General features: G+C 41.4%; 3 protein-coding genes across 3 annotated transcripts in view; 1 reads left to right on the top strand and 2 right to left on the bottom strand.

Moving 5' to 3' along the window:
• The window catches only part of LOC307047234 (uncharacterized protein), a 323,132-nt gene that overhangs the window by 283,018 nt on the left and 12,321 nt on the right, over window positions 1–27,793 (top strand). The gene's annotated exons all lie outside the window — the stretch shown is intronic.
• On the bottom strand, window positions 1,170–27,174 carry LOC307045806 (uncharacterized protein). The gene is made up of 6 exons (XM_079691761.1): window positions 27,142–27,174; window positions 3,613–3,730; window positions 3,379–3,471; window positions 3,104–3,274; window positions 2,754–2,930; window positions 1,170–2,394 (listed from the first exon to the last, which is right to left on the bottom strand). The coding sequence occupies exons 4-6, from the start codon at window positions 3,237–3,239 to the stop codon at window positions 2,114–2,116; spliced, it is 594 nt and encodes a 197-aa protein (XP_079547887.1). The 5' UTR covers window positions 3,240–3,274; window positions 3,379–3,471; window positions 3,613–3,730; window positions 27,142–27,174; the 3' UTR covers window positions 1,170–2,113.
• Window positions 3,924–10,289, bottom strand: LOC307045805 (uncharacterized protein). The gene is made up of 12 exons (XM_079691760.1): window positions 10,216–10,289; window positions 9,095–9,606; window positions 6,982–8,714; window positions 6,656–6,754; window positions 6,193–6,425; window positions 5,888–6,066; window positions 5,631–5,724; window positions 5,426–5,535; window positions 5,028–5,153; window positions 4,800–4,914; window positions 4,624–4,686; window positions 3,924–4,336 (listed from the first exon to the last, which is right to left on the bottom strand). The coding sequence occupies exons 5-12, from the start codon at window positions 6,268–6,270 to the stop codon at window positions 4,271–4,273; spliced, it is 831 nt and encodes a 276-aa protein (XP_079547886.1). The 5' UTR covers window positions 6,271–6,425; window positions 6,656–6,754; window positions 6,982–8,714; window positions 9,095–9,606; window positions 10,216–10,289; the 3' UTR covers window positions 3,924–4,270.

Here is a 27,793-nt window from a genome sequence, read left to right as displayed (position 1 = left end):
AGGAAAAGGGACCACATTACTCCTGTTCTGGCTGCCTTACACTGGCTCCCTATAGAACACAGGATAGAATTTAAAATTCTTCTTCTCGCCTACAAAGCCCTTAATGGGCAGGCGCCATCTTACCTTAAAGGACTCATTATACCCTATTGTCCTACTAGGGCATTGCGTTCCAAGAATGCAGGGTTGTTGGTTGTTCCTAGAGTCTCTAAAAGTACAATGGGAGCCAGAGCCTTTTCTTATCAAGCTCCACTTTTGTGGAATCAGCTTCCAGTTTGTGTTCGGACGGCAGACACCCTATCCGTTTTTAAGAGTGCGCTTAAGACCTTCCTTTTTGATAAAGCTTATAGTTAGGGCTGATTAGATTCAGCCCCTAGTTTTGCTGATATAGGCTTAGTTTGTCGGGGGACATCTTACTTCTTCCTTCTCTCTGTCTATACCTGTGTACTCTCATGTTCCGATTAACCCAGCTTCCCCAAATTTCTTTCTTTTTGGTGTCTATATACGCCGGGATCCGGAGTCATGGATGATCCTGCGGTCCTGTGTCATGGATTGCGAGTCCTGGATCTTGAGTCGTGGCTGTGGTCCTGGATCATAAGTCCTGGATGGATATCCTCGTGGATTCATCTTCTTATTATACACACATGCATTTCCAAACATTTGGACTACCTATGTTGCAAATGTATTATCTTTTCAATTTATACACGGCATCTATTGCACGTCTGTCCGTCCTGGGAGAGGGATCCCTCCTCTGTTGCTCTCCCTGAGGTTTCTCCCATTTTTCCCTTTAAACTGTGGGTTTTATCCGGAAGTTTTTCCTTGTACGATGTGAGGGTCTAAGGACAGAGGGTGTCGTATTGTCATACTGATATTCTGTACAAACTGTGAAGTCCACTGAGACAAATGTAACATTTGTGATATTGGGCTATATAAATAAACATTGATTGATTGATTGATTGACATTATACAATCAAACAAATAAATAAACTCAAGGATAATTGTGTCTTATTGTTGAGTGAATAACACTGTGTGGTTTAGAAAATAATACAACATTAGAAGTACGAGTTGGGAGTGAGAATGTGTTGGTATTTACCCTGCATTATGCACATGTTACTAATAAAGGATTATGTTATTGTATGAACTCTATTTACAATGTATTCACATTAATAGTTCATAATCAACGAATGACAAAATGCAGTGACAAGAAAACAACCATTGTATAGCATTTGTTTGAGTAATAAGAGGCAGTTAAATATAAAGGCAAGGCAATTTATTTTCATACACATCAGCAAGTCAAAGCGCTTTAAATAAACGGAAGTACAAAATATAAACACATTTTCACATTACTATGAACTTGGGCGAAACAAGTGCATAGTTTAATATCGTTCTCATATATAGTGTTTTATAATGTTACATTACATTACATTGTATTTAGCTGACGCTTTTATCCAAAGCGACTTACAATAAGTGCATTCGAACAGGAAGATACAAACTTGAAGAAAGCAGAATCATATAAGTACATAAGGTTTCATAGAGCTAAAACATTTAAAGTGCTACTCAACTGGCTTTAGATAAGCCAGTCCTTTGTTAGTATGTAAGTGCTTTGTTAGTACTTTGTTAGTAGTTCTTTGTTAGTAATTCTTTGTTAGTAATTCTTTGTTAATAATTCTATCGCTCGAAGTGGAGTCCAAAGAGATGAGTTTTCAGTCTACGCCGGAAGATGTGTAAACTTTCTGCTGTCCTGATTTCAATGGGGAGCTCATTCCACCATTTTGGAGCCAGGATAGCAAACCCACATGTTTTTGCTGATGGGAACTTGGGTCCCCCTCGCAGTGCGGTTGCAGCAAGCTGTTTGGCCGATTCAGAGCGGAGTGCACGTGCTGGGGTGTACGGTTTAACCATCTCCTGGATGTAGGAAGGGCCATATCCATTCACAGCATGGTACGCAAGTACCAGTGTCTTGAAGTGGATTCTAGCAGTTACTGGAAGCAAGTGAAGGGAGCGGAGGAGCGGCGTGGTGTGGGAATGTTTTGGAAGGTTGAAGACCAGACGAGCCGCTGCATTCTTTCTTTATTTTGTATGGCTTTAAGTGTGTTTTAAAAGTGTTTTGTCATTATTATGGCGTGTGGACGTGACACGTCGCTTGTGAAAGAGCTCTCCAGTGCCTCTGTGTTGCTTGGCAGAAACATTTACAGGTCTTCTTCCTCAGACTCAGGGCTAGTGTAGTCATTGTCATCCGACTCCTCAATGTCCTGCAGTAATTGAAGATCATGGCATTAGCGGCTACACCGCTGTACGCATGTACAGCCGGTTTGTGTTGGCTTTTGAGGAAGTGCCACCTCCGACTGAGGACACTCTTGAGCCCATGTGCAGCATCCTCTGTCAGGTCACTGAAATCTGTAGAGGGATAATCACAAAGAAAAAGGGCTCAATGTAAACAAACCATGACAATTGCAAATCTCTTTGCATTGTACAATGCTGCATATGTAAAAACACTACAAAATAGGTAAATCCATCTTAAACTGAAGGATGTTACTATATATTGGGTGCCAAATGGGATATGTTGATTAATGTTTATATAGTGCAATTAGTCAATAGACAGAAAATAATCGATTATGATCTTGATAATGAATAGTTTCAGTAATTTACTATTTCACTTCGGCCTGACACAGTGACAGATGTGTTCTACTTATGTAAGACATGTAATGTGTTGAAGAGGTGATGAAAATATTCAAATGTTAAGATGTCAGACATACTGCTGTTTTTGATGCCCTCCAAAGTCTGTCCTCTGAGTGCTTCCACTTCTTGCACTTCCTTCAGAAGGAACATGATGTGCTGCGACATCTCTTTCACCAGGATGCTCTGCTCCTCCTCCAAACGTCTGACCAGCATTACCTGGTCAAAGACAGACCTCATCAACCTGAAGGTGTTGCCTTTAGGTTGAGGAAAGGAATGGAGTAGTGGACAAGGAATATGTATTCATATATTATATTATTACAGAATGATTTTCATTTCTGAGACACGAATCTTTGTAGCGATAGCATTGGTTCTTTCATATTTTGGTATAGACTAAGAAAACAACAAGCCAAACTAGCAATTATCTTACCATGTGCATGCCTCTCCCATGGTAGGATGTATCCCTCTGTCAGACTGCAAGCCAACTCCTCATCGATCTGTTCTTCATGCACTCCTGAGTTGTATTGCACAACTTTTTCGCAAAGCTTCTTCTTCAGCTCTCTCATTCTCTTCCTCTTCCTTTGCCTTGCCTGGTTGCTGTCTGCAAAGTGAAACGGAAACAAAACTGTGTCATGGTGACAGAATGTTTTTGTTGTTTTTGAAAGGTAATTTCAATAACTATGTTTGACAATAAACCATGCTGACGATACAGATCTTGCTTCCTGTGCAAAAGAGTGACGGTGATGTTCTCAATATCCACCCTCAGTCCTTCAGTACACCCTGGGGCGTAGACTCTCTCTAAATAGTTGCAAAAAAACAATTGGAGAAGAAATACAATCAGTGACAGTCTCAGTTTCAACATATGGCCAACTTATATTGTGTGTCTAAACTTACAGTAATTAACAGATGTATATATGGAAAACCTGTGGTATGTCTTACCTGTGACTGCCCATTGCCTGACATCATACACCCACGGCTGTATGGTCTCCTGATCAAGGTTGTGCTCCTTTTTGAAGTCGCTGAAGCTGGCAGCTTCCACCTTTGCTTTCTCTGTGATCTTTACAAAAAAAAGAAAATGTCAGCGAAAAGCACCCTGCAACACCATAATGCAAAGAACACCAGTTTTCAGTACAAGACCTTCAGAAGAACAGTTGAAACATTCCATGACACCATCTGACTTGCAAGACGAAGTGTGGATAAGGGAAAACATAATGTATACTGTATAGCCATGAGGTTACATTGCAGACATCCTTCATAAATATGTAATGTCAGATGAGAAGACAATTGTAATTTGCCCTTAGTTTGACATATCTGTGGGCTAAAACTTGATGAAGGTTGTCCCTCTTCCTTCTGTTCCAACCCATGGCCTGTTGAGTGAGCATGTTCACTCTTCCTAAAAAAGACACAAATATATCCACAAACAAAAAAGGAAGTATTCACATCAAAAAGGCAATACTGAGTGAGAAACCTGATAGACATGACTAAACCCAATCATTGAAAGGTTGTTGAACTGGTAATTACAGTAAAGTAATACACCAATAATGTTTAAGGAGGGAACTCTCTGTAAAATACTTATCAGGGCTGCCTTATCACAGTGTTAATACCAACCTGCTTTTGTCATGTATTTTGTGACCAGAGCTGCCCTGGAGAGAAAGCTGTTCACCTATAATGAATGTTACAATTAATGTTCGGTCACCATCACATAACAATATCACCTACACATCATAGATCTTGAACTGGATGGTTTAAGAGAAAACTTGTGTACTGACTTCCTACAATATGCATGCATTTAATGTTGCTGAACATATGAGCTATTTGAACTCAGACATAAAGGATATGCTTTAAACTAATCAACAGGCTTGTCACTGAGATGACACATACATATTTGTACTGCTTTCTATTAAGACTTCTTGTATCCATACAGTTACAATAATGCCATTAATAACATACCTGCTCTACTTCCTCTCCCACTGTGTTTCCTGCTCCGTCCTGACTTCTGCTACCGCATCTCACCTGCAACACAGCGCAAGTAGTGTTATGTAGCATTTCTTTAGAAGTTTTTGATATCCAATAAGGCATGCCATGCACAACATTTAAAAATCCTTTGCATTAAAGGTGTTATGTACCTCGCATTTTGCTGTATGGGCTTTAGCATGCATCACGCTAAGAAATGGCCTCATTTCGGTCAACGGCAGAAGCTCTGGTAATCCCTCGGCTATTTCGTTAAGGTATGGCCAGTACCTAAGAAGCAGGAGCAGCATTTTGTGACAATATCAATATCATCTAAAATGACTGCTGAGGCATGGGCCATTTTAAACATTGTTGTGGATGTGCAATATGACAGTGAGGATTACCTGCATGTTATGTCCATACAGAAGAAGTCAACATTTGCCTTCTTCGACATCTCTTTTTGGAGAAACATTGGGTAAGCGTATATTTCTCCACGGAAGTGGTTCAGCCCTCGTAAGAGAAACCCATGTCTGATTAATCAGAAGAAAATCTAGTTGTTAATAATAAACTGACACAGCAAGGCCTGGCTTAAGCACGCATCTCTGTCATCTAGGTGGCTATAACAACAAATAACACTTGGATGTTACAAATGATGGATCAATTCCGCTTCAACATCAAAAGTGTTTAATGCTTCCAATTCTTACAAAGACTTAGACTTGGATTGCTATTAAAACTGAAATAATGAGACCAGACTCAAGAACCAAACACATATACACACACAGACACACTTACAAATACATACCTGCAAACTGCCACTTGAATGCCCTCCTCGTCTATCTGGGCACCAGACTTTTTTGACATCTCTCTGCCAGCGGTGAATTTGGCAGTACCACAGACGGCACTGTCATTTCCCTATAAAGTCAGTTTGTTACACACAAGTTTTGACATATATATAAAAGAACACCACAGGTGTAACTGCAACTATCATAATAAGAAAAAAAACGTACACTTTTCATGTTGCCTTTGACAAGGTCAACAAATGTTGCGACTTCCTCGTCCTTGGCCAGGAACAAGCCCTCATAGATTGGCGACTCCTCAGTCCTGTCCATGATAAGTTAACATACAAGTCAATAATAAAAATCACAAAGCACTACATTACTATGACTTGTTTTAATGTCTGTTATGGCTACTCAAAGACAACCCAAGGGCTACTATTTGTATTAGCGGTGTGTTCTTTATCATTTTCATTAATACCTATACCTACCCTTTTGACTTGGAAAAGCGGTAATGCTTGCGGTTTCCATCACAGCAGACAGCCAACATGTCTGGAGAACATGCTGGACAAACAAAGTGATGGACCTGGCACATATCCTCTTGTTTGTACTGACAGAAGCAAAACTCGAAGAAGATTCGCTGAAATGTATCAGCACAGATACTACCTGTCTGTATATTGATTTATTAAAAGTGGATTAGTAATTGTTTTGAAAGCAATGCCAACAATTTATGATATGGTATACAGTAATATGAAATTGTTTTTTGTATGTTTCCGTGTGATTCAGGCAGATTTACCCATCCAGCTTGAACAGATCTGTGCTCCAACATTTTCAGAAATGCCTGCCTGGACATGGCTGGTGCTGTCACCTTCATGTGCTCGAATGAGGTGAACACATCATATTTGTAAAGCGTCTGGCAGCTGGTGCTAGCTGGCCAGTACCGATACAAAAGCAGGTCTTTAACCTCAGGAGTCCATTCTGCAGAGCAGGATGGACAGGATTTCTGAGGCAAGCAGACATTGTATCGTCCTGTGAACAAATGGACAAGGTAAAGGTATTTCGGTAATCAAACTGTGAGTTTGCTTTGACATATTGTATTTTATACATAGATGTGCATATATGATGTATTAGCTATTTGACATGGCATGGGTGTTGTCTGAAAATGACCAGGTGATAAAAATCTTTGCGTTGCACAAAGTGGTAAAACTCTGCCATACAATACTACTTGTACAAAAAGAAGGGCTTTCAGAACAACTTACCGTTGATGGTGACCACAGAAATATGCTTCCAAGGAGTAACTGTGACGTCATCAGAGCATTCACAGATTGACCTTGGAGTAGGAACAGGCAGTTGACATACTGCAATATAGAAAATATGTTAGGAAGGGTGTATTTACAGTTTTTCCTTAATTCTCCAGATTATCAAGATATTCAATAACATTTTTGCATAAGTTCCACATATCTTGCAGCCCTAGTCAAAACCAATCAAATTTTTTTCAATCAGCTATGTACACTTCCCATTCACACTTAATTTTGGGAACTACACTATAATGGGACATTGTAATGTAATGTTAATCTTTACATACTTTGTTAACAAAACTGAGGCTGGCCATTTTCATCCACCACCACAGCAGTTGTAGGGGGAATGGGCTCCAGAAATCCATTGAACACAGCCTCTCTGTCATGGAAGATATTCCTCTTGTGGGCCTCCATGTCACAGGTTGCACAGAGGAACTCCATGTCCAGTGGAACACAGTCCAGGCACCTAATAGCCACTTCTTCTGCACAGCATCTGTGGCAATTCTGAATGGCTATTCTCTCAACTGAGAGATGTGGTTTAAAAAGCATTGGCCTAGCAGTTTTCATTCTCACATCTGTGAGAAGCTGCCTTTGTGCCCAAGCAGAAACCGTTCCGTCTGTTGGCTCTGGAACCTGGACTGCAGTTAGGGTGTCCCTTAACTCTTGGAGATGTGTTTCTAAAAATAAAACAGCTGTTAAGACACCCTAAAACTGGTATGATGGATATTAAGGTAGTATACTGAAACACTTTTGAGTTGGAAAAATATATGCGGACTAATAATAGCAACATGCTATGAATCATCATATGCATCCAAAGCAATATTAGCAAGTGATACTTATACCAAATATGCATTCACTTGTCATGAAACAGTCAACACTCAATACTTTATTATGATGAACTAGATGAGTATAAAAATGGAAACATTGGGAAAAACTGTAGTGCCAGTCAACTGCTGTTATAATCAATATACTCACCAAGACTACCAAACTCTTGATGTTCTAGCTCAGGGGTGGGGAACCTCCGGCCCCCGGGCCGTATACGGCCTGCGAGACAATTGGATACGGCCCTCAAGGTAACACACGCAGAAAAGAAAAAAAACTGAAATCTAGACCGCAAAATAATTAAACAAGCGAGTGCCTGTTTTTCCTGGCCAAGGTCAGGCTCCTTGAAGACAACACGAGCCTAACGTGTCATCACATGGTATATGTCTCGTCCGACAGGGGCTCCGGGCCGGGACTTCACAAATGTCAGTACCCATAAGGAGCTGTACACATGCCGCAGTTTTTAAAAAAAATGTGTTGTCTTTAGTTGAAAGCCCAGTGGTGATCTGTTCATCTGTCATACTGATCATACAGTCAATAACTTTGTTGTTATTAGCATCTGGTTAGCTAACTATGCTAACAAATATAAGAAGCTTTTTCTACAACCAGCAAGGTAAAGGCACATCTTTACATGATCATTATAGTTATAAAAAAAAGAGAATAAAGTAAACAGAGAATACAGTTTGAAAGGGGAGTGATTTGTAAAATATCCATAAAGAAAAATGAAATCTGCTTACTGTTCTGTTTCATATGGGTGTTGAGAGATGTATCCATAGATCTCCTAATGTTGCTCTCAAAGTGCACCAGATTGATGCTTTTAACTTCAACATTTAAAAAAAAAATCTTCCCCCCCACTTAAATCATGTTCACATGGATAGGATACTAAATACATTTGCTCACATCTTGTATCCATATCTTTCTGTTTTGGTGGTCATGCCACAACCGTGTACGTGCATGCATGCGCGAGTCATGGTGAGATATCTGGATTAAGAGGTTGCTTTTTCTTTGCACAGCATGAAAGAAAGGCGAAATGAATGGGCTGTGATTTCAGTATTTTTAAGCAGAGGCCAATTATTTGTACGGCCCTCGGAGGATGTTGAAAAAATTGAAATGGCCCTTGAGAGGAAAAAGGTTCCCCACCCCTGTTCTTGCTGAAGGCCTTCCTCATGCACAGGATCGTCTCTTCTGGCTTGTGAAGCTGCAGAGACAGTCATTTTTGCTTAACCCTTCAATCAATCTAAAATTACACCAATGACTTGTAATATGAAAATGCTCTGTAAGGACTGCAGGTAATGAAACTAAGAACATATTACCACAGCATCACAATGACAATTTACATTTGCCATACTTTTATCCAAATCGAGGTACACATGTTCAAAAATACAACACAAGCAAGGATTATCAGTCACAGGCTCTTACAATATCTTGATTTAATTTGAAAATGTTTTAAACATTGCAACAGATTTGTCAAGAGGTATCTTTACATTACATAATTTCTTACTGTGTACACCAAAATAACTATGTTATGAATTATCTTTATTCTTAGATTTAGAAATCATGATATAGTAAAGAACAAACCTGATGCGGAGCGTTGAGTTTCCCGTTGTCTCTCACGTCTGCGTGTGACCACTGGATTAGAAAGGGGTCTCTTCCTGCTTTTTCTTTTCTTTTTCGGAGGGGTGGCAGGGGTTTCAGTAGCCTATATCTTTTCAGAGGTTGTGATCAACAACAAAGTTGTAATACAACATAAGACAGCAGCTCTTATATTTGAGCAATTATTTAACGGTTGCATAAAAAGGTCTAACGGACCCTTTACATTACATCAATAAAAAGCTAATCAATGCTGCCATGTGCATCCTGGCCTCATTGGGATCCTTGAAGACCCTCACTTCATGGTTGAGGGACATGGCATACAAAGAGAGAGTGAGTAATTAAAAGAGAAAGTGAGAGAGAGTGATTGAAAAAGAGAAGGTGAGAGAGTGATTGAAAGAGAGACAGTGAGAGAGAGAGTGGCTCTTAAAAGTGCCGTTGGTTTTATATGTGTGTGTGTATGGATATGTGTGTGTTGGTGATATAGAGTTGTAAAGAAGCTGTAAAACAGGAAAAATAAAAACATGATTAGGATTATTTAGAATAACAGTAACATCTGTGCATTACTCTATTATGCAATAATAATTTAGTATAATTTATACTGTGCATATTCTTATATTATGAGGGACATGGCATACAAACAATACAGACACAATATACAAACAATACACAAAATGAAGAGAGTGCACTAATAATTAATCTGTGCATTACTCTATTATGCAATACTAATTTAGTATAATTTATATATCTTATATCTTCTACTATATATTTTAATTCTACAATGTAACAATCCCAATGTCCCCACTGGCCAGTCAATTAAACTTATTTTTCTAGCAGGCACCTCCACTATCCAACTGTGCCGGGGACAGCTAATGTCATTTAGCTGTATAAACTATAAATGCTATCCAGCTACAAACTTTGACCGGAAAGCCGGAGGCTAGCTGAATGTGGCCTTGCGCGTAGCCTATTGTAAAAGCTAAACACACTACAAAAATCAACATAATATCCAGGAATGAAACGCTATAGAGACTGTGCTATAGTGGAATAAATAAAAGCAATATCATTTCGTGTTTTAAAGAAATAAACTCCCCTTGATTTTAGATACTTACTGTAGTCCGTTGTGAGATTAAATGAATGAAAGTGGTGCGATCGTGGGCAACGTCACGTGGCTACGTCACTGCCGTCAAGCGCGACATAACGTTGCCGTGGTAACGACGGCATCTTCTTCTGGTTTATCGTTGTTATAAAAAAAAATGATTATTATTACTATTAATGATCAAATATGAATGTAATTGTTTTTTAAATAACGTAAACTAAAGGGAACAATCTATTTGACACAGCTGAAGCTCTGGCCTTCCTTAGAAAATAACTAATTTAATAAAAATGCACCGTTTTTTAAGAACAAACATTGGTAAATAATGCACCATAATACATTCTGACGAAAAAATGTTTTATCATGAATACAAATAAAATAAAAGAAGCCTCCTGTGAGTTACTACAAGCTATAAAGTAGATTTTTAAAACATTTTATAGAATAAAAAGCTCACTGCAGGACGTTGTAGAAATGCGTGTGTGCACCACGACAAAGGAGCCTCATTCACTTTACATTGGGGTTGTTTGCGTGGTGCCGACACGCAAATATAAAAGATTCCGTTACTCCACCACGCAATGCGGTGTTAAGGAGTCGTGGAGGAGTCACGCATTCTGGTAAGATCAGGTTGGTTTTTCTATATTAGCTTGTCTTATGTCTATTTTATTCTCTTTAATTAGTAATGACTGTTATAATGTGTTTCCGCTGCACTTTTTCTTTATGCTCTTAATGTTTTTCTTTTTTGTAAAGCACTTTGAATTACCTTTTGTTAAAAGGTGCTATATAAATAAACTTGCCTCACCTCAAGCGAAAGTAGAAATACTACATTGTAAAAATACTCTGTTACAAACTAAATTCATTCAAAATCTTACAAGTATTGGCATCAAAATATACTCAAAGCTGCCCATTTGGATCCTAAAAATGTCGGATTCAGCATCTGCAATTATTCTTTGACACAAAACTGAAAACTACCATTTCAAAAATGTCCAAATCAGTCAAGCCATATCTGAACCATTGTACATATTTGTTATAATGCTAATTTATGGTAATTAACACAATTTATGCTAATGTGATCATTGCCCAACATGTGTAAGACAGTTAGCATCTGGCAGTTTCTATGTGCTGGGGGACCCGTACTATTCTTTTCTAACACAAAACTTTGGGGTACTCAACATTTCAGGGTTTACTATGCTGGCAAGTAGACTTAGTGTGTGTTCATGGAGAAAAAAGAATGTCAAACAAATATATAGTACCACAACAGATGATTACAATCCAGGGGGGAGATGGTAGTTTTGTCACACAACAGTGATACATTTTTGAGGTATTGTTGTTGTAGTATGGGGTTAGTTTTCTATCATAAAGATAAAGCAACACTTTCTCAGAATAAAGCAAAACTATGAGTTTAAAAGAAAAAAAAATGAGTTAAGCAAAATAAAATAAATTTCAAAAATAAAATTATAAGTTGCAAACAAATCATTTTTTGTAATCATGTAAACTATTAGTCTTTTTTCTTTGTTTTAACATAGGTTTTCCCTTGCAGTTCTTGTTTCTTCTTTCTCGATGATCAGACTTTTGCTCTCGCTACAGCTCTTCTTGTTTGCGCTCCCTCAGTTTTTGTTTTCGATTCTGACACAAAAATCCCAGGTGGGCGGGACTTTCAGGGGTGTGTCCCCATTGGCTACTCAGTTTTTGAGTGACAGCCCACTACACCACAGATCATACAGTGCAACTCATGCAGCAAACTCCGGAGTCCACTCGGCCACGTTAGTGTCGGCGTCTCCTGGGGAGTTTTCATTATCATATCGGACTTCTCTTATGGATTGCTGTGCATTAGACTTGTGTTGTGTAGTTTATACTTTAATCCAACTTTAAATATTTGAATACCTAAACACACTGCTGCTGTTAAATAATTTCCCAATTTGGGATTGATAAAGTGTCAGATTTTTTTTTTAATCTATAAAATAAATAGGCAATGTATTTTCAAGCTAAAGGTGATACACAATATAAACTGTATACTATTATTTTTTCAAAGACATGTTACATTTCAAAAGCATTTATTGCTATGTTTAGGACAAACAATTAAAGACTGCTTTAATTTAACAAATTCTACAATATAAAAGTGGCAGATTTGCTTTATTAAACAGACCAGACCTAGGCTGCATACCAACACAATTATGAACATGCTCACATCTTACCATGTTGGTCTAAAGAGCTGAAGCATTCATACACAATGGATAAAAACGATGTTGTCTCATTCTATATCCTGTGAGAAAATGATATACATTTAGCATTAAAAATTCGACATACTATTACTGAGGAAGATCTGAATAATCAACAGATTTGAATGGAATCTCTAACATTTCCATGTAGAATAAAGACAAAAGAGTGATTATACAAATTACATTTATTTAAATTTGAACCAGAAGATGAAGTCTCAAAGAATGTTTTAAATAAAAGGACATAAAACCCTGATGAACCTGGGGGCTGTGTTGTCTGGAACCTTGTGTTCCTGGTAGGGTCTCCCATGGCAAATTGGTCTCAGGCAAGGGGCCAGACTAAGATTGGTTCACAAGACCTCATGAAAGACGACACACGAAGTGAGGATACCCGGCCCGGAGGAAGCCCGGGGTCCCCTTCTGGAGCCAGGCCCAGAAGGAGGACTCGTCGGCGAGCGTCTGATCACCATCTGGTGGTGAGTTGGGTCGAGTGGCGGGGGAAGCCTCTGGATAGACCTGGTAAGCCCAAACGTGTAGTTTGGGTGAACTGGGAACATCTGGAGGAGGCCCAAGTTCAGGAGGCCTTCAACTCACACCTCCGGCGGAGCTTTTCGGGCATTCCTGTGGAGGTTGGGGACATTGAACCAGAGTGGTCGGTGTTCAAAGCCTCTATTGCCGAAGCCGCGGCGGGGAGCTGTGGTCTCAAGGTCCTAGGTGCCTCAAGGGGCGGTAACCCTCGAACCTCCTGGTGGACACCGGTGGTCAGGGAAGCCGTCCGACTGAAGAAGGAGGCCTTCAGGGATTTGTTATCCCGGGGGACTCCCGAGGCAGTTGCAAGGGACCGACAGGCCCGAAGGGCAGCAGCCTCAGCCGTGGCCGAGGCAAAGCAGCGGGTGTGGGAGAAGTTCGGAGAAGACATGGAAAAAGACTTTCGGGCGGCACCAAAGTTGTTCTGGAAAACTGTCCGACACCTCAGGAGGGGGAAGCAGGGAACCATCCAAGCTGTGTACAGTAAGGATGGGACGTTGTTGACCTCAACTGATGGAGTGTTAGGGCGTTGGAAGGAGCACTTTGAGGAACTCCTGAACCCGACAACTCCGCCCTCTATGTTAGAGGCAGAGCTGGAGTATGACGGGGGATCGACACCAATCTCCCGGGGGGAGGTCACTGAGGTCGTCAAACAACTTCACAGTGGCAAAGCCCCGGGGGTGGATGAGATCCGCCCAGAAATGCTGAAGGCTCTGGGTGTTGAGGGACTGTCATGGTTGACACGTCTCATCAACGTTGCGTGGAAGTCGGAAACAGTACCGAAGGAGTGGCAGACCGGGGTGGTGGTTCCCCTTTTCAAAAAAGGGGATCAGAGGGTGTGTGCCAATTACAGAGGCATCTCACTACTCAGCCTCCCCGGGAAAGTTTACTCTAAGGTACTCGAAAGGAGGGTCAGGCCGATTGTCGAACCTCAGATTGAGGAGGAACAATGCGGATTCCGTCCTGGTCGTGGAACGACGGATCAGCTTTTTACTCTCGCAAGGATCCTGGAGGGGGCCTGGGAGTACGCTCATCCAGTCTACATGTGTTTTGTAGACTTGGAGAAGGCGTATGACCGGGTTCCCAGGGAGTCACTGTGGGAGGTGCTGCGGGAGTATGGGGTGAGGGGGTCTCTACTCAGGGCCATCCAATCTCTGTACTCCCAAAGCGAGAGCTGTGTCCGGGTCCTCTGCAGTAAGTCGGACCCATTTCAGGTGAGGGTTGGCCTCCGCCAGGGCTGCGCTTTGTCACCAATCCTGTTTGTAATATACATGGATCGGATTTCGAGGCGTAGTCGTGGGGGAGGGGGTCTGCAGTTCGGTGGAATAAGGATTGCACCACTGCTTTTTGCAGATGATGTGGTTCTGATGGCTTCATCGGTCTGCGACCTTCAGCACTCACCGGATCGGTTCGCAACCGAGTGTGAAGCGGCTGGGATGAGGATCAGCACCTCCGAATCTGAGGCCATGGTTCTCAGCAGGAAACCAATGGAATGTCCACTCCAAGTAGGGAATGAGTCCTTACCCCAAGTGAAGGAGTTCAAGTATCTCGGGGTCTTGTTCTCGAGTGAGGGAACAATGGAGCGTGAGATGGGTCGGAGAATCGGAGCAGTGGGAGCGGTACTGCAGTCTCTTTACCGCACCGTTGTGACGAAAAGGGAGCTGAGCCAGAAGGCAAAGCTCTCTGTCTACCGGGCCATTTTTGTTCCTACCCTCACCTATGGTCATGAAGGATGGGTCATGACCGAAAGAACGAGATCGCGGGTACAAGCGGCCGAGATGGGTTTTCTCCGCAGGGTGGCTGGTGTCTCCCTTAGGGATAAGGTGAGAAGTTCGGTCATCCGGGAGGGACTCAGAGTTGAACCGCTCCTCCTTCGCGTCGAAAGGAGCCAGTTGAGGTGGTTCGGGCACCTAGTTAGGATGCCACCTGGGCGCCTCCCTAGGGAGGTGTTCCAGGCACGTCCAGCTGGGAAGAGACCAAGGGGTAGACCTAGAACCAGATGGAGGGATTATATCTCTTCTCTGGCCTGGGAGCGCCTTGGGATCCCCCAGTCAGAGCTGGTTGATGTGGCCAGGGAAAAGAAAGTTTGGGGCTCTCTGCTGGAACTGCTACCTCCGCGACCCGACCACGGATAAGCGGGAGAAGATGGATGGATGGATGGACATAAAACAAAAAGGTGGATAATAATAAAATCTATTAAATATAAAGACATTTTGTCAAATTAAATGACACTGAGCCAGTGATAACAACAACGCGTGGATGAAGCTGGTGAAGGTCTTTCTTCATGCCCCCCCACTCCGTGCTGTCCCCTCAGAGGAAGTGGGAAAACACCACACCATGCTGATGATATGATGATATGATGAATGATCCACACTGTTAATATGAGGAAAATAAATGTTTTAGGAAATGAAAAATATGAAGTTAACAAATAAAACACAGCTCAGGGGCAGTCATGGACGGTAGGTTTTCCTACAAAGTTAACTCAGCCTCCATTGATTTTATATCAAATTAGCGTGTTAATAAAATAAGCTATCATGGCTTATACTTGCATATCTAAACAGAATCATGAAAGCCTGTTGGTAAAGTCAGGCACACGAGTCCGAGTGTGTGCGCCGGTGTCTGAACGCTCACTCACTGCTAGCTATGTATCTAACTGTTAGGCTACTTAGCTTGCATTGTTATGGATCTAAAGGTAGCTAAAGCTAACTTTCACAGCACAGCTTTACTTCTCACTTAACACAATAAAGAAACAGACCGTATAGTACAGCACAAATGATCAATACTTGCATATATTTTCACTTGCAGTATTATAATAATTGAAATGCTGGTTCTTCTGGGGGTGTTCTATGGTTCTATCTCAGCTACCGCACCGCAGCTGCCTGCACTGTACAATCGCTGGAGGACTGGGCGGTCACTCAAAAACTGAGTTGCCAACCCTGAAAGTCCCGCCCACCTGGGAGGTTTGTGTCAGAATCTCAAACAAAAAGTGAAGGAGCGCAAATAAGAGAGCTGCAGCAAGAGCAAAAGTCTGATCATTGAGAAAAAAGAAACAAGAACTGCAAACAAATAAACCTATGTTAAAACAAAGAAAAAATACTTATAGTTTACATGATTACACAAATGATTTGTTTGCAACTTATAGTTTTATTTTTGAAATGTATTTTATTTTGCTTGACTCAGTTTTTTTTTCTTCTTTTCAACTCATAGTTTTGCTTTATTCTGAGAAAGTGTTGCTTTATCTTTATGATACGAAAGTAATCCCCTAGTTGTAGAACCACTAAAAAAAGTGATTGGTGGATGCTCTACCCAGGGCCCTATAGACTCCTACATCACTGAAGCAAGATAGGTTCAAGTTAAGTCTTGCAAGCCAAGTTTTGCTTGCCGACTTAGTGTATCCTTTTTGTGCTACTGCGACATATAAAGTATAAAAACTCAAAAAGATACATACAATGAGAAAAGAGTTTCCTAGAGTTAGATACATTGCTCTCTTGATTTAATAACTCCATCTTGGATCATTCAAAGTAGGCTTGATTTGAATAGGAAAATCACTGTTTTAAATCCGGCCCTAATGTGAATTGCGTGCTATTTTATTGCCTGGTATAAATAAAACAGACTTCCTTGTGTTAACAATATAATAACAATATATTTGAAACCACTATGTGCAGAATGAGTGTAGGGGTTCCAAAGGCAGGAGGCGAAGATGGAAAAATTATCTTGTTTTCATGAGAGAAGATGACAAACAAATGAAGAGAAAACTATTTCCGATTCCGTCTTTACCCGAGACGAACATCCGAGTTTTCCCCTTTCAACAAATTTGATCAAGTTCCGTCATTTACTGCTGTCTGACAAATTCCCACTGTGGATTATTCATCTGCCTGTAGTTATGTTAGCCATGTTCTGACGCCGGAGAAGATTGAATTCCGGATCCCGCGATTGCCTCTTCTTTTTTTTAACTTCTATACTACGGATCGAGAAAAGTCACCGAGGTCAAACCCAGAAATTAAAGTTCCAAAGCAGGAGATTCAATATAATGTTGTTCCGTTCGCTCTGTCATAGTCATATTTCATTTAAATCATTCACACACATCCTGATTCATTATATCTTGTCTCCTGCAGTCATGTTTCAGACAAATGTTCCTTCTGTAATAGTGCAGCTGGCCTACTTATGGCCTGATTGAAACCTAATGAAATCTTTTAATGAGCAGTCTCTCTGTGACAGATTCTGGAGGGCCGGGCTGAATGTGTGTCTGTTCGGGCACGCTGCAACAAATGTTATTCGTGCAGCTGAGAGCGTAGTGCCCTGTGTGTGTGTGTGTGTGTGTGTGTGTGTGTGTGTGTGTGTGTGTGTGTGTGTGTGTGTGTGTGTGTGTGTGTGTGTGTGTGTGTGTGTGTGTGTGTGTGTGTGTGTGTGTGTGTGTGTGTGTGTGTGTGTGTGTGTGTGTGTGTGTGTGTGTGTGTGTGTGTGTGTGTGTGTGTGTGCATCCAGTGTCTTCACAATAGAAAAACACACATTTCTGTCACCGAGACCTAGGAGGGTTTCCGGGAAAAGATAACACACCCAAGAAAGTATTAGCTCATCTTTAAGTGAACCCCAGAATAATTAAAATGTGCTTTTATTCCCGTAATTGTAATTATATTGAAAATCATGGGTGATCTCCAGGATTTAAGCTGTCGATTATGAGAATTAAATTGACTTGGTTTGGACTGTTACACAGAATAGTTGAAAGACAAACAGATGGTCATCATGAGGATCACATACCGATTATGTTATATAGAACAGTCTAAATTATCTAGAACATTTGATAGAATATCCTTTGGTTCAAGTCCTTTATACTGTAGATATGTATAGACTTGCTGCTGTTTATTGTTCTTCCTGTTATTTTAGATCATTTTATTATGTTTATACTTTCTTCCACCTTTAAAGATTCTAAGATCTTAAATGTCATCTATTGTGCAAAATCCACTTGTTCATGTCTTATATACATAAATATTAGGGCTGTCAGTCGATTCAAATATTTAATCGCGATTAATCGCATGATGTCCATAGTTAATCGCGATTAATCTCACATTTTTTATCTTAAATGTACCTTAGAGGAATATTTGTAATACTCTTATCAACATATGAGTGGACAAATATGCTTTATGCAAATTTTTGTTTATTATCATTGGAACAATTACAAATATTCCCCTGAATATTCTCAACACAACAACCTGGAACCTCTCTCTCTCTCTTACACTCTCTCCCAACCCTGTGTACTGCTCTGCACTGAGGCAGTTGCTCAAACAGAAAAGCCTGTTTACAGTTGTCGGCGAAATGCCACTCCTCTGTCTTCATCTTCAGTCAAAGCATGAGATGTGCCCACTGTGGGTCAAACTAATGCGCTGTGATGTGCAGTCGACACGTTGGATGCGATCCGAATTATCTAACGCAGACCCTCGTCCTCCACAATGTTAAGCTGTAGCCACCCATTTAGCTGTCGCTGTTAAAAGCTTGTTGCTCGTAGAAGTGTCCAGGCGTCTCCCCGACAAACTTTCAAACGTGGTCTGCCGCAAGCGAGTGGCAGGAGCGGGGCTGTCAGCATCAGCTGTGTGCTTGGCTTGCTGTTTAAATCACCTTTTTTTGTATCAATATCTCTCGCTAGAATCTCCCACCATCCAACTAACAACAACAACAACAACAACGTCAAGCCTTTGGGCTCTGCAACTACGGGGCGGGCCGAGGACAAATAAACATGCGTTAATCGCACGTTAAAATAATTAGTGGCGTTAAAAAGTGTTTGCGTTCACGCGTTATTAACGCGTAAACTTGACAGCCCAAATAAATATGTGTCCCCTCTGCGTAAAGAGATTCTGAAAGTTTCAGGAAAAAAGTTCCCCTCTCTTTTTGTCCTGATCCATCTATATAAAAACCTGTCTGAAAAAGAACTGATCAGATTTTGGCCATTTTTGTGTTGTGCAACCATTATTATGATTATTAGTTGGCTAAAACGTAGGCAATTTTCCTTAAAACGTGAGATTTAGTTCACAGCTTAGTTGGCCTCAAAACACAAAAATATAGAGAAAATAGTTGCCTAAGTTTTTCATTTTCAAGAAAATTGGCTATTCAATAGTGTTTTTATTTGTTAGACAGTGTATAGATTTTTTATCTGCATGGTCATCTGTATATTTTGCTTACTCTCAATGCTGGTTTATTTCTATTTTGAGAAGTTTCTATTTTAGAATTATTTCTACACTTTCAATTTGTTATTATGTGTAATGTGTGTGTTTTATGCTGCTGCAACAAAAAGAAATCCCAAATTGGCATTAATAAAGTACATCTTATCTTATCTTACTTTTACCGTGCTCTTTAAACCCCCTGCCTGGTCCTACTCCTCTGTTTTGCATGCGACTGGAGCAGCGGCGCCGGATTCATTTCAGAAGTGGGGGGGCCAAAAAGTGTGTGTGTGTGTATGTGAAAGAAATGCTAAATCTACAGTGGTAATCAGTCCGCCAGTGCCTCCGCCAGGGCGGAGTGGTAATCACTCCGCCTCTCTGGCTACAGGAGGTAATGCAATTCATGAAACTTATTTAAAGAAATTCAAGAAATTTACATAAATTATTTATTCAACCGATGAACAATAGTTGTAATACAGTTACGAAAAGGACGAAGAGCCACTCGAACTGGCCTGGCTGGGGCGTAATATTAACTGTATAATAAAATAGGTCTTCCAATGAAACTATTGGTTAATAACACCTAACACAAGCTGTGATGTCATGTAATCAAAATCACATGACTCAAATGTCCAATCACAGGTGAGGGTGGAGGCGGAGCACCCTTCAAACAAATGTCCGACATTAGGCTAAAGCTAAAGAACATTTCCACGTGGCTAAATCTACACAATCTTCCTAGATTTTGCCGAAGTAAACCTCCCTTCGCTCACTGGCAAAGCAGAAGCTCCGGAGCACTTTTTTGAGGTCCAGGCCGTCGGTCAAATCTTTGTGGATGTGGAGGAAGAGAAGGTGATTTAAGCGGCGCTCGGACATTGTTGAACGGAGGAACGTCTTCAACCGACGGAGGCTGGAGAAGCTCCGCTCAGCTGTTGCATTTGACATTGGCACAGTCAAATACAGCCGTAGAAGTTTATCCACTTCACTGAAGAGGGATTGCGTGCCTCGTCCCTGTGCCGCCAGCATGTCGGTGATTGTGGACACCTTTGTCACCTGCATGATGGGTCTTTCAGCGGCGGAACTACTGTTGTGTGCCTGCAAAACTGCTGGAAACAGTGACAACTGGGTGGACAGCCGTTCCATGTCAATATCACCTGTGTACATGTCGACCAGATTTTGGGGGATGTTGATGCTGCCGAAACCAGGGGGACTGTTTACTGCTGTGAGGAGTACCTGCTCCATACTCATCAGCAGCTGCAGAGTGGGTTGGTTAAACCTGCGAGTCAGCTCAGAAGTGAGCAGGTCAACTACCTCAAAAAACTGGCTCCTGAAGTAGTCCTCTGCATTTTCCCACTGATGAGACGCATCTCCATCATCATAACGGCGTGGAGCGCGCCGCCTTGGAGGAAGAGCCGGGGCCTGGACCAGGTCGCTCATGTTCGTTCTTTGGGCCTCTTCAAAGATGCTGTGGAATGCCTCTGTGGACCTCAGGTTTGTGTAGTGTGTCTGGAGCATCTGCACTGCTGACTTAACTGTCTCTGCTGAGAGGTCTTTGGACTGGAGCACCCGAGCCACCTCTTCCGCAGAAGAAAACAGTGTAAGACACACTTTCAATCCGAAGAACACACTAAATTGAGTCATCAATGCCTGCAGCCCTGGTGCCTTCTTGCTTGCTTCTGTGTTCCCCCCCATTCGGATTATTTCATCCAACGTGTCGTAGACGGCTTCATAATTCGCAAGCAGGGATTTTATTGCACTGCCTCTGGCTGTCCAGCAAGTGGGGCAGAGCGGTGTGAGGCCACTGACAGTAGGAGAGGCAGCAGCTGCAGCATCCCTAATGGTATTAAAGATGGCAAGTCGTTTTGGTGAGTTGTTGATGACCTCATGTATGTCGTGAACTAAACTGAAGGCACCACGTACCATGTTGCACTTTGAAGCAGCTTCCTGGAGTATGAGGTTTAAGCTGTGATTAGTGCAATGCATTGAGATTGCTTTGGGATTGATGTCTTTAAAACGTTTGGCCACACCTGACATTTGTCCCTGTAGAACAGATGCGCCATCGTAGGTTTGCCCTCTCATGTCACCAATGTCCAGGCCGCATCTCAGTAACATGTCCTTAATAGTAAGCGTTATTGATAATGCGTCAGTCTTAAGACAGTCATACATTCCTATGAAGTCTTCATGGACAACATAATCAGCTGATACCCATCGTACAGTCAGAGACAATTGTTCATGCCCGGAGCAATCGCGAGTTTCATCCACAATAACTGCATAATGTTCTGCATTGTTTTTAATTTCTGTTAATAAAGTGGTGAGAGATTCCCGATACATTTGGTTTATGAGTTCATTGATTGTCTCGTGTGATGCATATTTCCCGGTGAGCATGAAGCTTCTCAGAGTGGGGTTTTTATCAGCTACGAGTTCTACTAGCCTTTTGAAATTGCTCTCCTTATCCTCATGCCCCCTGATTGCTAGGCCCTGTCGGGTTAGAAACTGCAGACAGCGCAGCTGCTCCATCATCCCATCTCTTCTTTTTTCCTGCTCAATACGCTCCTGTTGGACAAGCTGGATGTTGACTGGTGTTTGACTGAAGAAAGCACACTTTTTTTGAACACACTCTCTGTGAACATTGGACTTTTCGTGGCTGTCCAGGAGGCTTGGGCACTTTTTCCAGTTATTACATCCGGTATTTACAAAACTGTCATCTCCACATTTTGAGAAAGTTACCAGCCGTTTGACAGCAGCAAATCTGCAAATTTCACAGAAGGCCCGTTTAGTGGTTTTACAAAGAATTAGCCACTCTCGGTTTTTGTACCATTCTGCATTAAAGTACCTTTCTCTTTGTCCAAACGATCTAGCGGTCTCCTTTTTATCAACAATTAGCTGTGCAGCTTTACCCGTCTCGATGTCGTGACAACAAGCCTCCACGCAGTCGGAACCAGCCTGTTTCGGTTCAACGAGGCCTGCGGTTTTGACAGTCTCTGCGGCCGCAGAGCTGCTGCTTTTGGGTTTATCTGGCTGCGCTGGTTCTATAGTTGAAGGTCCAGGCTCCGGAGTTGTGGTGGATGTCAGGGATGTGACATTGAAGTGGTTGAATTTAAGTTTAGTTTGACTGTATTTCATTTTCTTATGCGCTGGTTCTTCTGACATGTTTGCGAGCTAAGTTTATCTTTCTAGGTTAACGGCTGCCACACACAGAACAACGTAACAAATAAACAAATCTCAGCTTTTTTATTGGTTGTAATGTAGGCTACTTGATACATTTGAATGGTGTGACAAAGTCCTCTTTGATTGGATTAAAATGTACATATTCTTCCTGTTATGTTTGCCTGCTTTATTTTACCTAGTGCAATATTTGAACTGCTCGCATTGACCCAAAGACACATTTTGAGTTGTATACACTGTTGGAAAGAGGAGATTCCTAGCTTTCTAATGATATCAGGATTGTTGTTGTACTCCAAATATTAAGCAAAATGTCACATTATATAATGATTGCCACCGAGTCATAATTTTGAGAAAAAGACGTTCAAAGTTTCCTCTTCTCTGGAATCCATCGATCTGATTGATTATTAGCGGGGCAAATGACCAGAGTAGCTATGGAGGGAAAATATTTTCGTTTGGATTACTTGTCTGGGGTAAACTCGCAAGTGTGTCTGTGTTAAACACACAGACGAGAAACACCGGCTGTTGTTATGCCCTGTGACGTTAAATTACTCCGTTCTCCTCTTGTAATTATGCCGTTACAAGCTTTCAAAGTTGTATTTATCATCTGGATTTGCCGAAACAAGTTTAATATTCTGAAAGCCAAGACTTTGTTTATTTGAAATCAGATGAAACTGTCACGGACCCTGCCGTGTTATCTAGATTACTATACGGTTTACATTAATAATTTCAGTGAGAGGGAGGGGGAGGGGAGCTGCTGCTGCTGCTGCGCTGAGGGGGAGCCGAGTGAGAGCGAGGTGCCTGTCTTCTTCCCTTTACAAGCTTCAAAACTGTATTTATCGTTTGTTTTTGGAAATAAAAGTTTCATATTCTGAAAGCCAAGACTTTGCTTATTTAAAATCAAACAAAAAACTCGAACCCCGGAAAAATATTTTTTTACACAAATACACGTATATTTTTGAATTGATCCATAAAAGTGGGGGGGCCAATGGCCCCTTGGCCCCCCTGCTTCCGGCGCCCCTGGACTGGAGTCTAAAGGCCCTGACTCACCAAACTGACACCAAAGAACACATCCCGAAGGACCCGACTGTTGTGTCGCCTCACGTCTCCTGCGTCTTGGCCAAAAAGTCGCACTGGAACACACCGCAAAGAGTTCAGCCGACGGCCAAGTAGCACGTACATGCGTGTGAGTGGCAATAACTCTCCTTACCAGCAGGCAGCGGTAGTGTGTATTCTTAATTCAAAAGAGGCAACCGGAAGACAGATTTCGTGATATATACAAACAACAAATAGCGTGCGTTCCATTTTCACTCTCGTCCATCACAGACTGTTTCGCATAACAACTTATAATGGAAAACATGTTTAGTGCGGTATTGGAAAATGAAACATAATAGCCGTCTGTGTGTGCCTTCTTCACTTCCGTTTCGCTTCTCATGCACTGATTCCCTAAGCTGAACAGCCAATCAGAGTGATTTATTTTGCCGACAGCCTCCCGATTCAACATCGGAAGGCGTCGGCACGGCCGAAAAGACACGACGGTGCTGGACACACCAATCTGAGTAGGGCAACAGGACGCTCATCAACGGCCATCCATCTATCGACGGCCGATTTCGTGACGTGAGGCGACACAACAATCTGGTCCGTCGGGACGTGTTCTTTGGTGTCTGTTTGGTGTGTCAGGGCCTTAAAATGTGTAATCCCCACACCCCCCCGCCGCCTGCTCACCCTGCATGTAATTTGAGATTTTTCAAATGTTTTCTCTGTCTCTCCTTCCCCATGGAGAGCAAGAGCACATAAGTAAAGAAGCTCTTATCCCCACGTGGTTTTGAGTAGATAAGAATAGGAATTACAGAGGCATTCACTGGAGAGAAGGGGAGATGTGGAGTAAAAAGAGAGGGATCGAGTGATCCAGACAGAAGAAGGTGAGATAGATAAAGGAAAAAGAGGTGGAGGGGACACAAAGAAAGGGATATACAAGCTGTACCGTGCCGCTTTGGGCTCGCTTGTGAATTTATTTTGTATTTTTTGTCGCGCAGCCTGAACTTTACGGAAGCGTGACTGATAACGGGAGGACTTCTTAGACGGTTCATCCGAGGACGGGGCCAATCCTTTCTCCCTCTAGGCCCATCCAAGCACAGCGTATACAGGATCTGATGAAATGTCCCCTCATGCAATAACTAGAAAATGTCACAGGCAGAAAATAAAAACAAGGCCAATCTTCTCCGCCGTCCCTGTAGCCTCTAATGGTTATGTAATGCCTGCTACATCATTATACATGTCTATAAATGGGTATAAGATGTAAATTCACTTAAATTATATTCGATACATTTATTTTCCCCAAAGGGACATTTGGTTTTGGTAGAGAGGCAGTGATGGGGTTGGGTTTAGGGATTAGAAATCTGAGGGTTCGCCAACAAACTAAGCTTTAGTGTAGGGTTGCACAGTTTTTTCGTGGCCAATAATTACAGCTTCTCATGACTGATACGCATAATATGGCTGGTGATTTCATATGTATAAAATAAGTTCATAACCTGTCGTTTATTCTCACCTGAGGACAATAAAGGCGAAGATGGATTGAGAAGATGGATGATGTCATATTCCTGAGCTAAACAAACTTAAAGGTGGGGTAGGTAAGTTTGAGAAACCGGCTCGAGATACACTTTTTGTTATATTCCATGGAATGCTCTTAACATCCCGATAGCAATGTCTAGCAATGCAATAATATCTTAAAGGTCCCATGTAATGCTTTTCCGGTTATTACCCGTCCCCTTGTGTGTTATGAAGGTTTTAATGCATGTAAACGGTCTGCAGAGTAAAAACAAAACAAAGTACACCCTGTAGGGAATAAAACTCTAACCCAGAAAATACCTCCCCAAAACGCCTCGTTGGAGATTTCTAATTTTTCATTGTTTACTTCCTGGGTATTGCAACGTAGGGATACCCAGTAGCCACGCCCAGAGCTATGGCCCCACCCTCTGCCAGCCTTTCATGAAACAAAGCTTCCCAAAACCTTTCAGCAATTCATTCCGGATATGTACAGCGTAGGGCACTGAAGAACGATATTTCATATTTATTATGCTACCCAAACATTATATTGCAGTTTTGGTGTCGTCAACTCCGTTATCTAATATGCAAAAAGACTGCAAAAATGCATCTATGATAATTTTTAGTATTTTCGATCTTTCCAATCCAGACGAGAGATCTCTCTCTCCCCGTCTGTGTGCGAGGGGGCGGGGCAGTTTGCACACATGCAGCTGCTACAGTATGAGGTGTGATTTGTGCCAATGAACCAACTCACTGAGCTTACTAACGTGTCGATCGTCGCCTACCATGCCGTGAACTATGCCGCGAGAGAAGTAACGTGACACTCTCGTCGCCACCCCTCTCGTCTGAGAAGCTACGTGACGTCTGCGTCTGAAGTTACTTTATTTTGGTAGTTATCACCAAATAACCCAGTAATGTTACAGATGCAGTTGCTGTTCAAGCGAGACTCTATTTGAACATAGTTTTGGTATTAAAATAATGTTACACCCCTTGTATGCCCTGAACGCAAAAACAACCACAGACAAGAATATATATTTGTAATTATCAAAATGATAACAAAGGCTGAAAAAACAGGAGAAGCCTGTCTTCCCTTGGTCTCCAGGAGAAAACGCCACTGTATATATCCAAGTTTTCATAGTTTTGTGTGTAAAATAGATCGCTGCAGTGAACACGACTTTATGTATTTGTTTATGGTTTATTTGATATGGAGGGATGCAAGAAGTTCAGAGAAGAAGCAACCCTATATATTGTTTATTTTATTTCGTTTCATTTTAGCACCATGGTAGAGGCAAATATAGAGTTCATGTGCGGAGATTGTAATGTCCCGTTTACTAAAATATGTATTGTTTTATGATGTTTAGTTGACAAAATAGTCACTGAGCTACATTTTGCTGCACTCAAGCATACATCTGAAGACAAGAGTTGTGTCCCCCTTTGGCCACAAGGGGGAGTATATATATATTGTATAATATATATATTTTGTATAGATGTTGCAACTATACAGAGCTTTGGCAATACTATAACTGAGGTCATGCTAATTGAATTGAATTGAGTATACCTTTAAGTGGGCTGTCAGGAGGAAACAAAGGTTCGCCAACACATTGCACTACTGCTGAGAAAGGCTGTACAAAGACGTGAAACGATGTGCTGCAATGTCTGTGTATTTTTGAAGAATGCCAAGTAAAGGAAGAAAGTAATAACTCGCACTGAGTCTTAATACATCACTTTATTTCATTATTTTCCCCCTTCATTTGAGAAACACTATCCAATGATTTATTATGTTTGTGTTACACACACCCCATTACTGAATTAGTTCTAAAAACAAGAATAACCTATTCAACAATAGGGAGCCCTGGCTCAAGGACGGACAAAACAAGGACACCACACATGATTATTTTCCAATTACAGTATATTTATTTAAAGAGAGTAACTAAATTGTGATATCAGTTTAATCAGTAATGTGTGTGTAGTGTATGGGTGTGTGATGTGTCAGCAGGGCCGGACTGGGACCATAGGTCAGGCCGAGAATTATACACCCAGCCAGGCCATACCAGTTTGTTTTGGGGGAGTTTTACTGGATGTATCGTCAATATCTACAACGTTGCTGCCCTACTCAGTTGCAATTTCCCTTGTGCTGGACCCTGAATCTTGACTTGTCTCGTCAACCTCCTCAGCATCTGCTGGTACTGAATAAGAACCAGCATTGGGATGGATTAAACTCTGATCAATAACTATAGTAACTTATTGAGAGAACATGAACATAGCTTGCTTACTGTTGTCATTACATTTCCTTTGGTTTTGTTCAGTGTCAGTCATACAGTACAGTAGCTGAAACAGTTTCCTCTGTACCTGCCAGTTCTGTCCACTGAGCTTTGCATCTCTCCCTCAGGGTCATCACCATCAGCATCGTCTGATAGTGGAACTGAATAAGGAGAAAATGTAATCATTATATTAACAACTATGTATAAAATAACATTATTCAAGAACATATATTATGCAACACTTATTTGATCACTAAGTTGACCCTGTATTTGCATGGCCTAATACCATAATGATTGTCTCCCTTTTAGACAACATAACCATCTCCAGTTATTCACTCACAGTATGAGTGGTTTGTAGCCCCACAGTTAGCTGCAGTCAAACGGTTATATTACATATATTTGCCTTGAGTAACATTAAAGAGCATCTTGCAGTTTTTTATTTATTCTAAATTTATGCTTAAACTTGCTTGAAAATTACAATTAAAAAAGTGAATGCAGGATTTGATATGTTTTACGAGACATAAGGGCAGGAATTCAGAGGGAAAGGAGCAATTTTGAGCTCTGCTCTTAAAAACGGCTTTTTTTTAAGGTCATACGTCAAACGCGTCATATTACATCACACAGGGGACACATCTCCGCTCTATGACCGCGGGTATAGTAGAGTTGCGTTGAGTAGAGCGGTTGTGTTTTAAGGAGCTGGTATTTTTTTATAGTTTTACATTGTATTTCACCATTTGTAA

This window comes from Notothenia rossii (genome assembly GCF_949606895.1).
Source record: "Notothenia rossii genome assembly, chromosome: 7".
NCBI lineage: Eukaryota > Metazoa > Chordata > Actinopteri > Perciformes > Nototheniidae > Notothenia > Notothenia rossii.
This window is presented reverse-complemented; position numbering and strand designations above follow the sequence as displayed.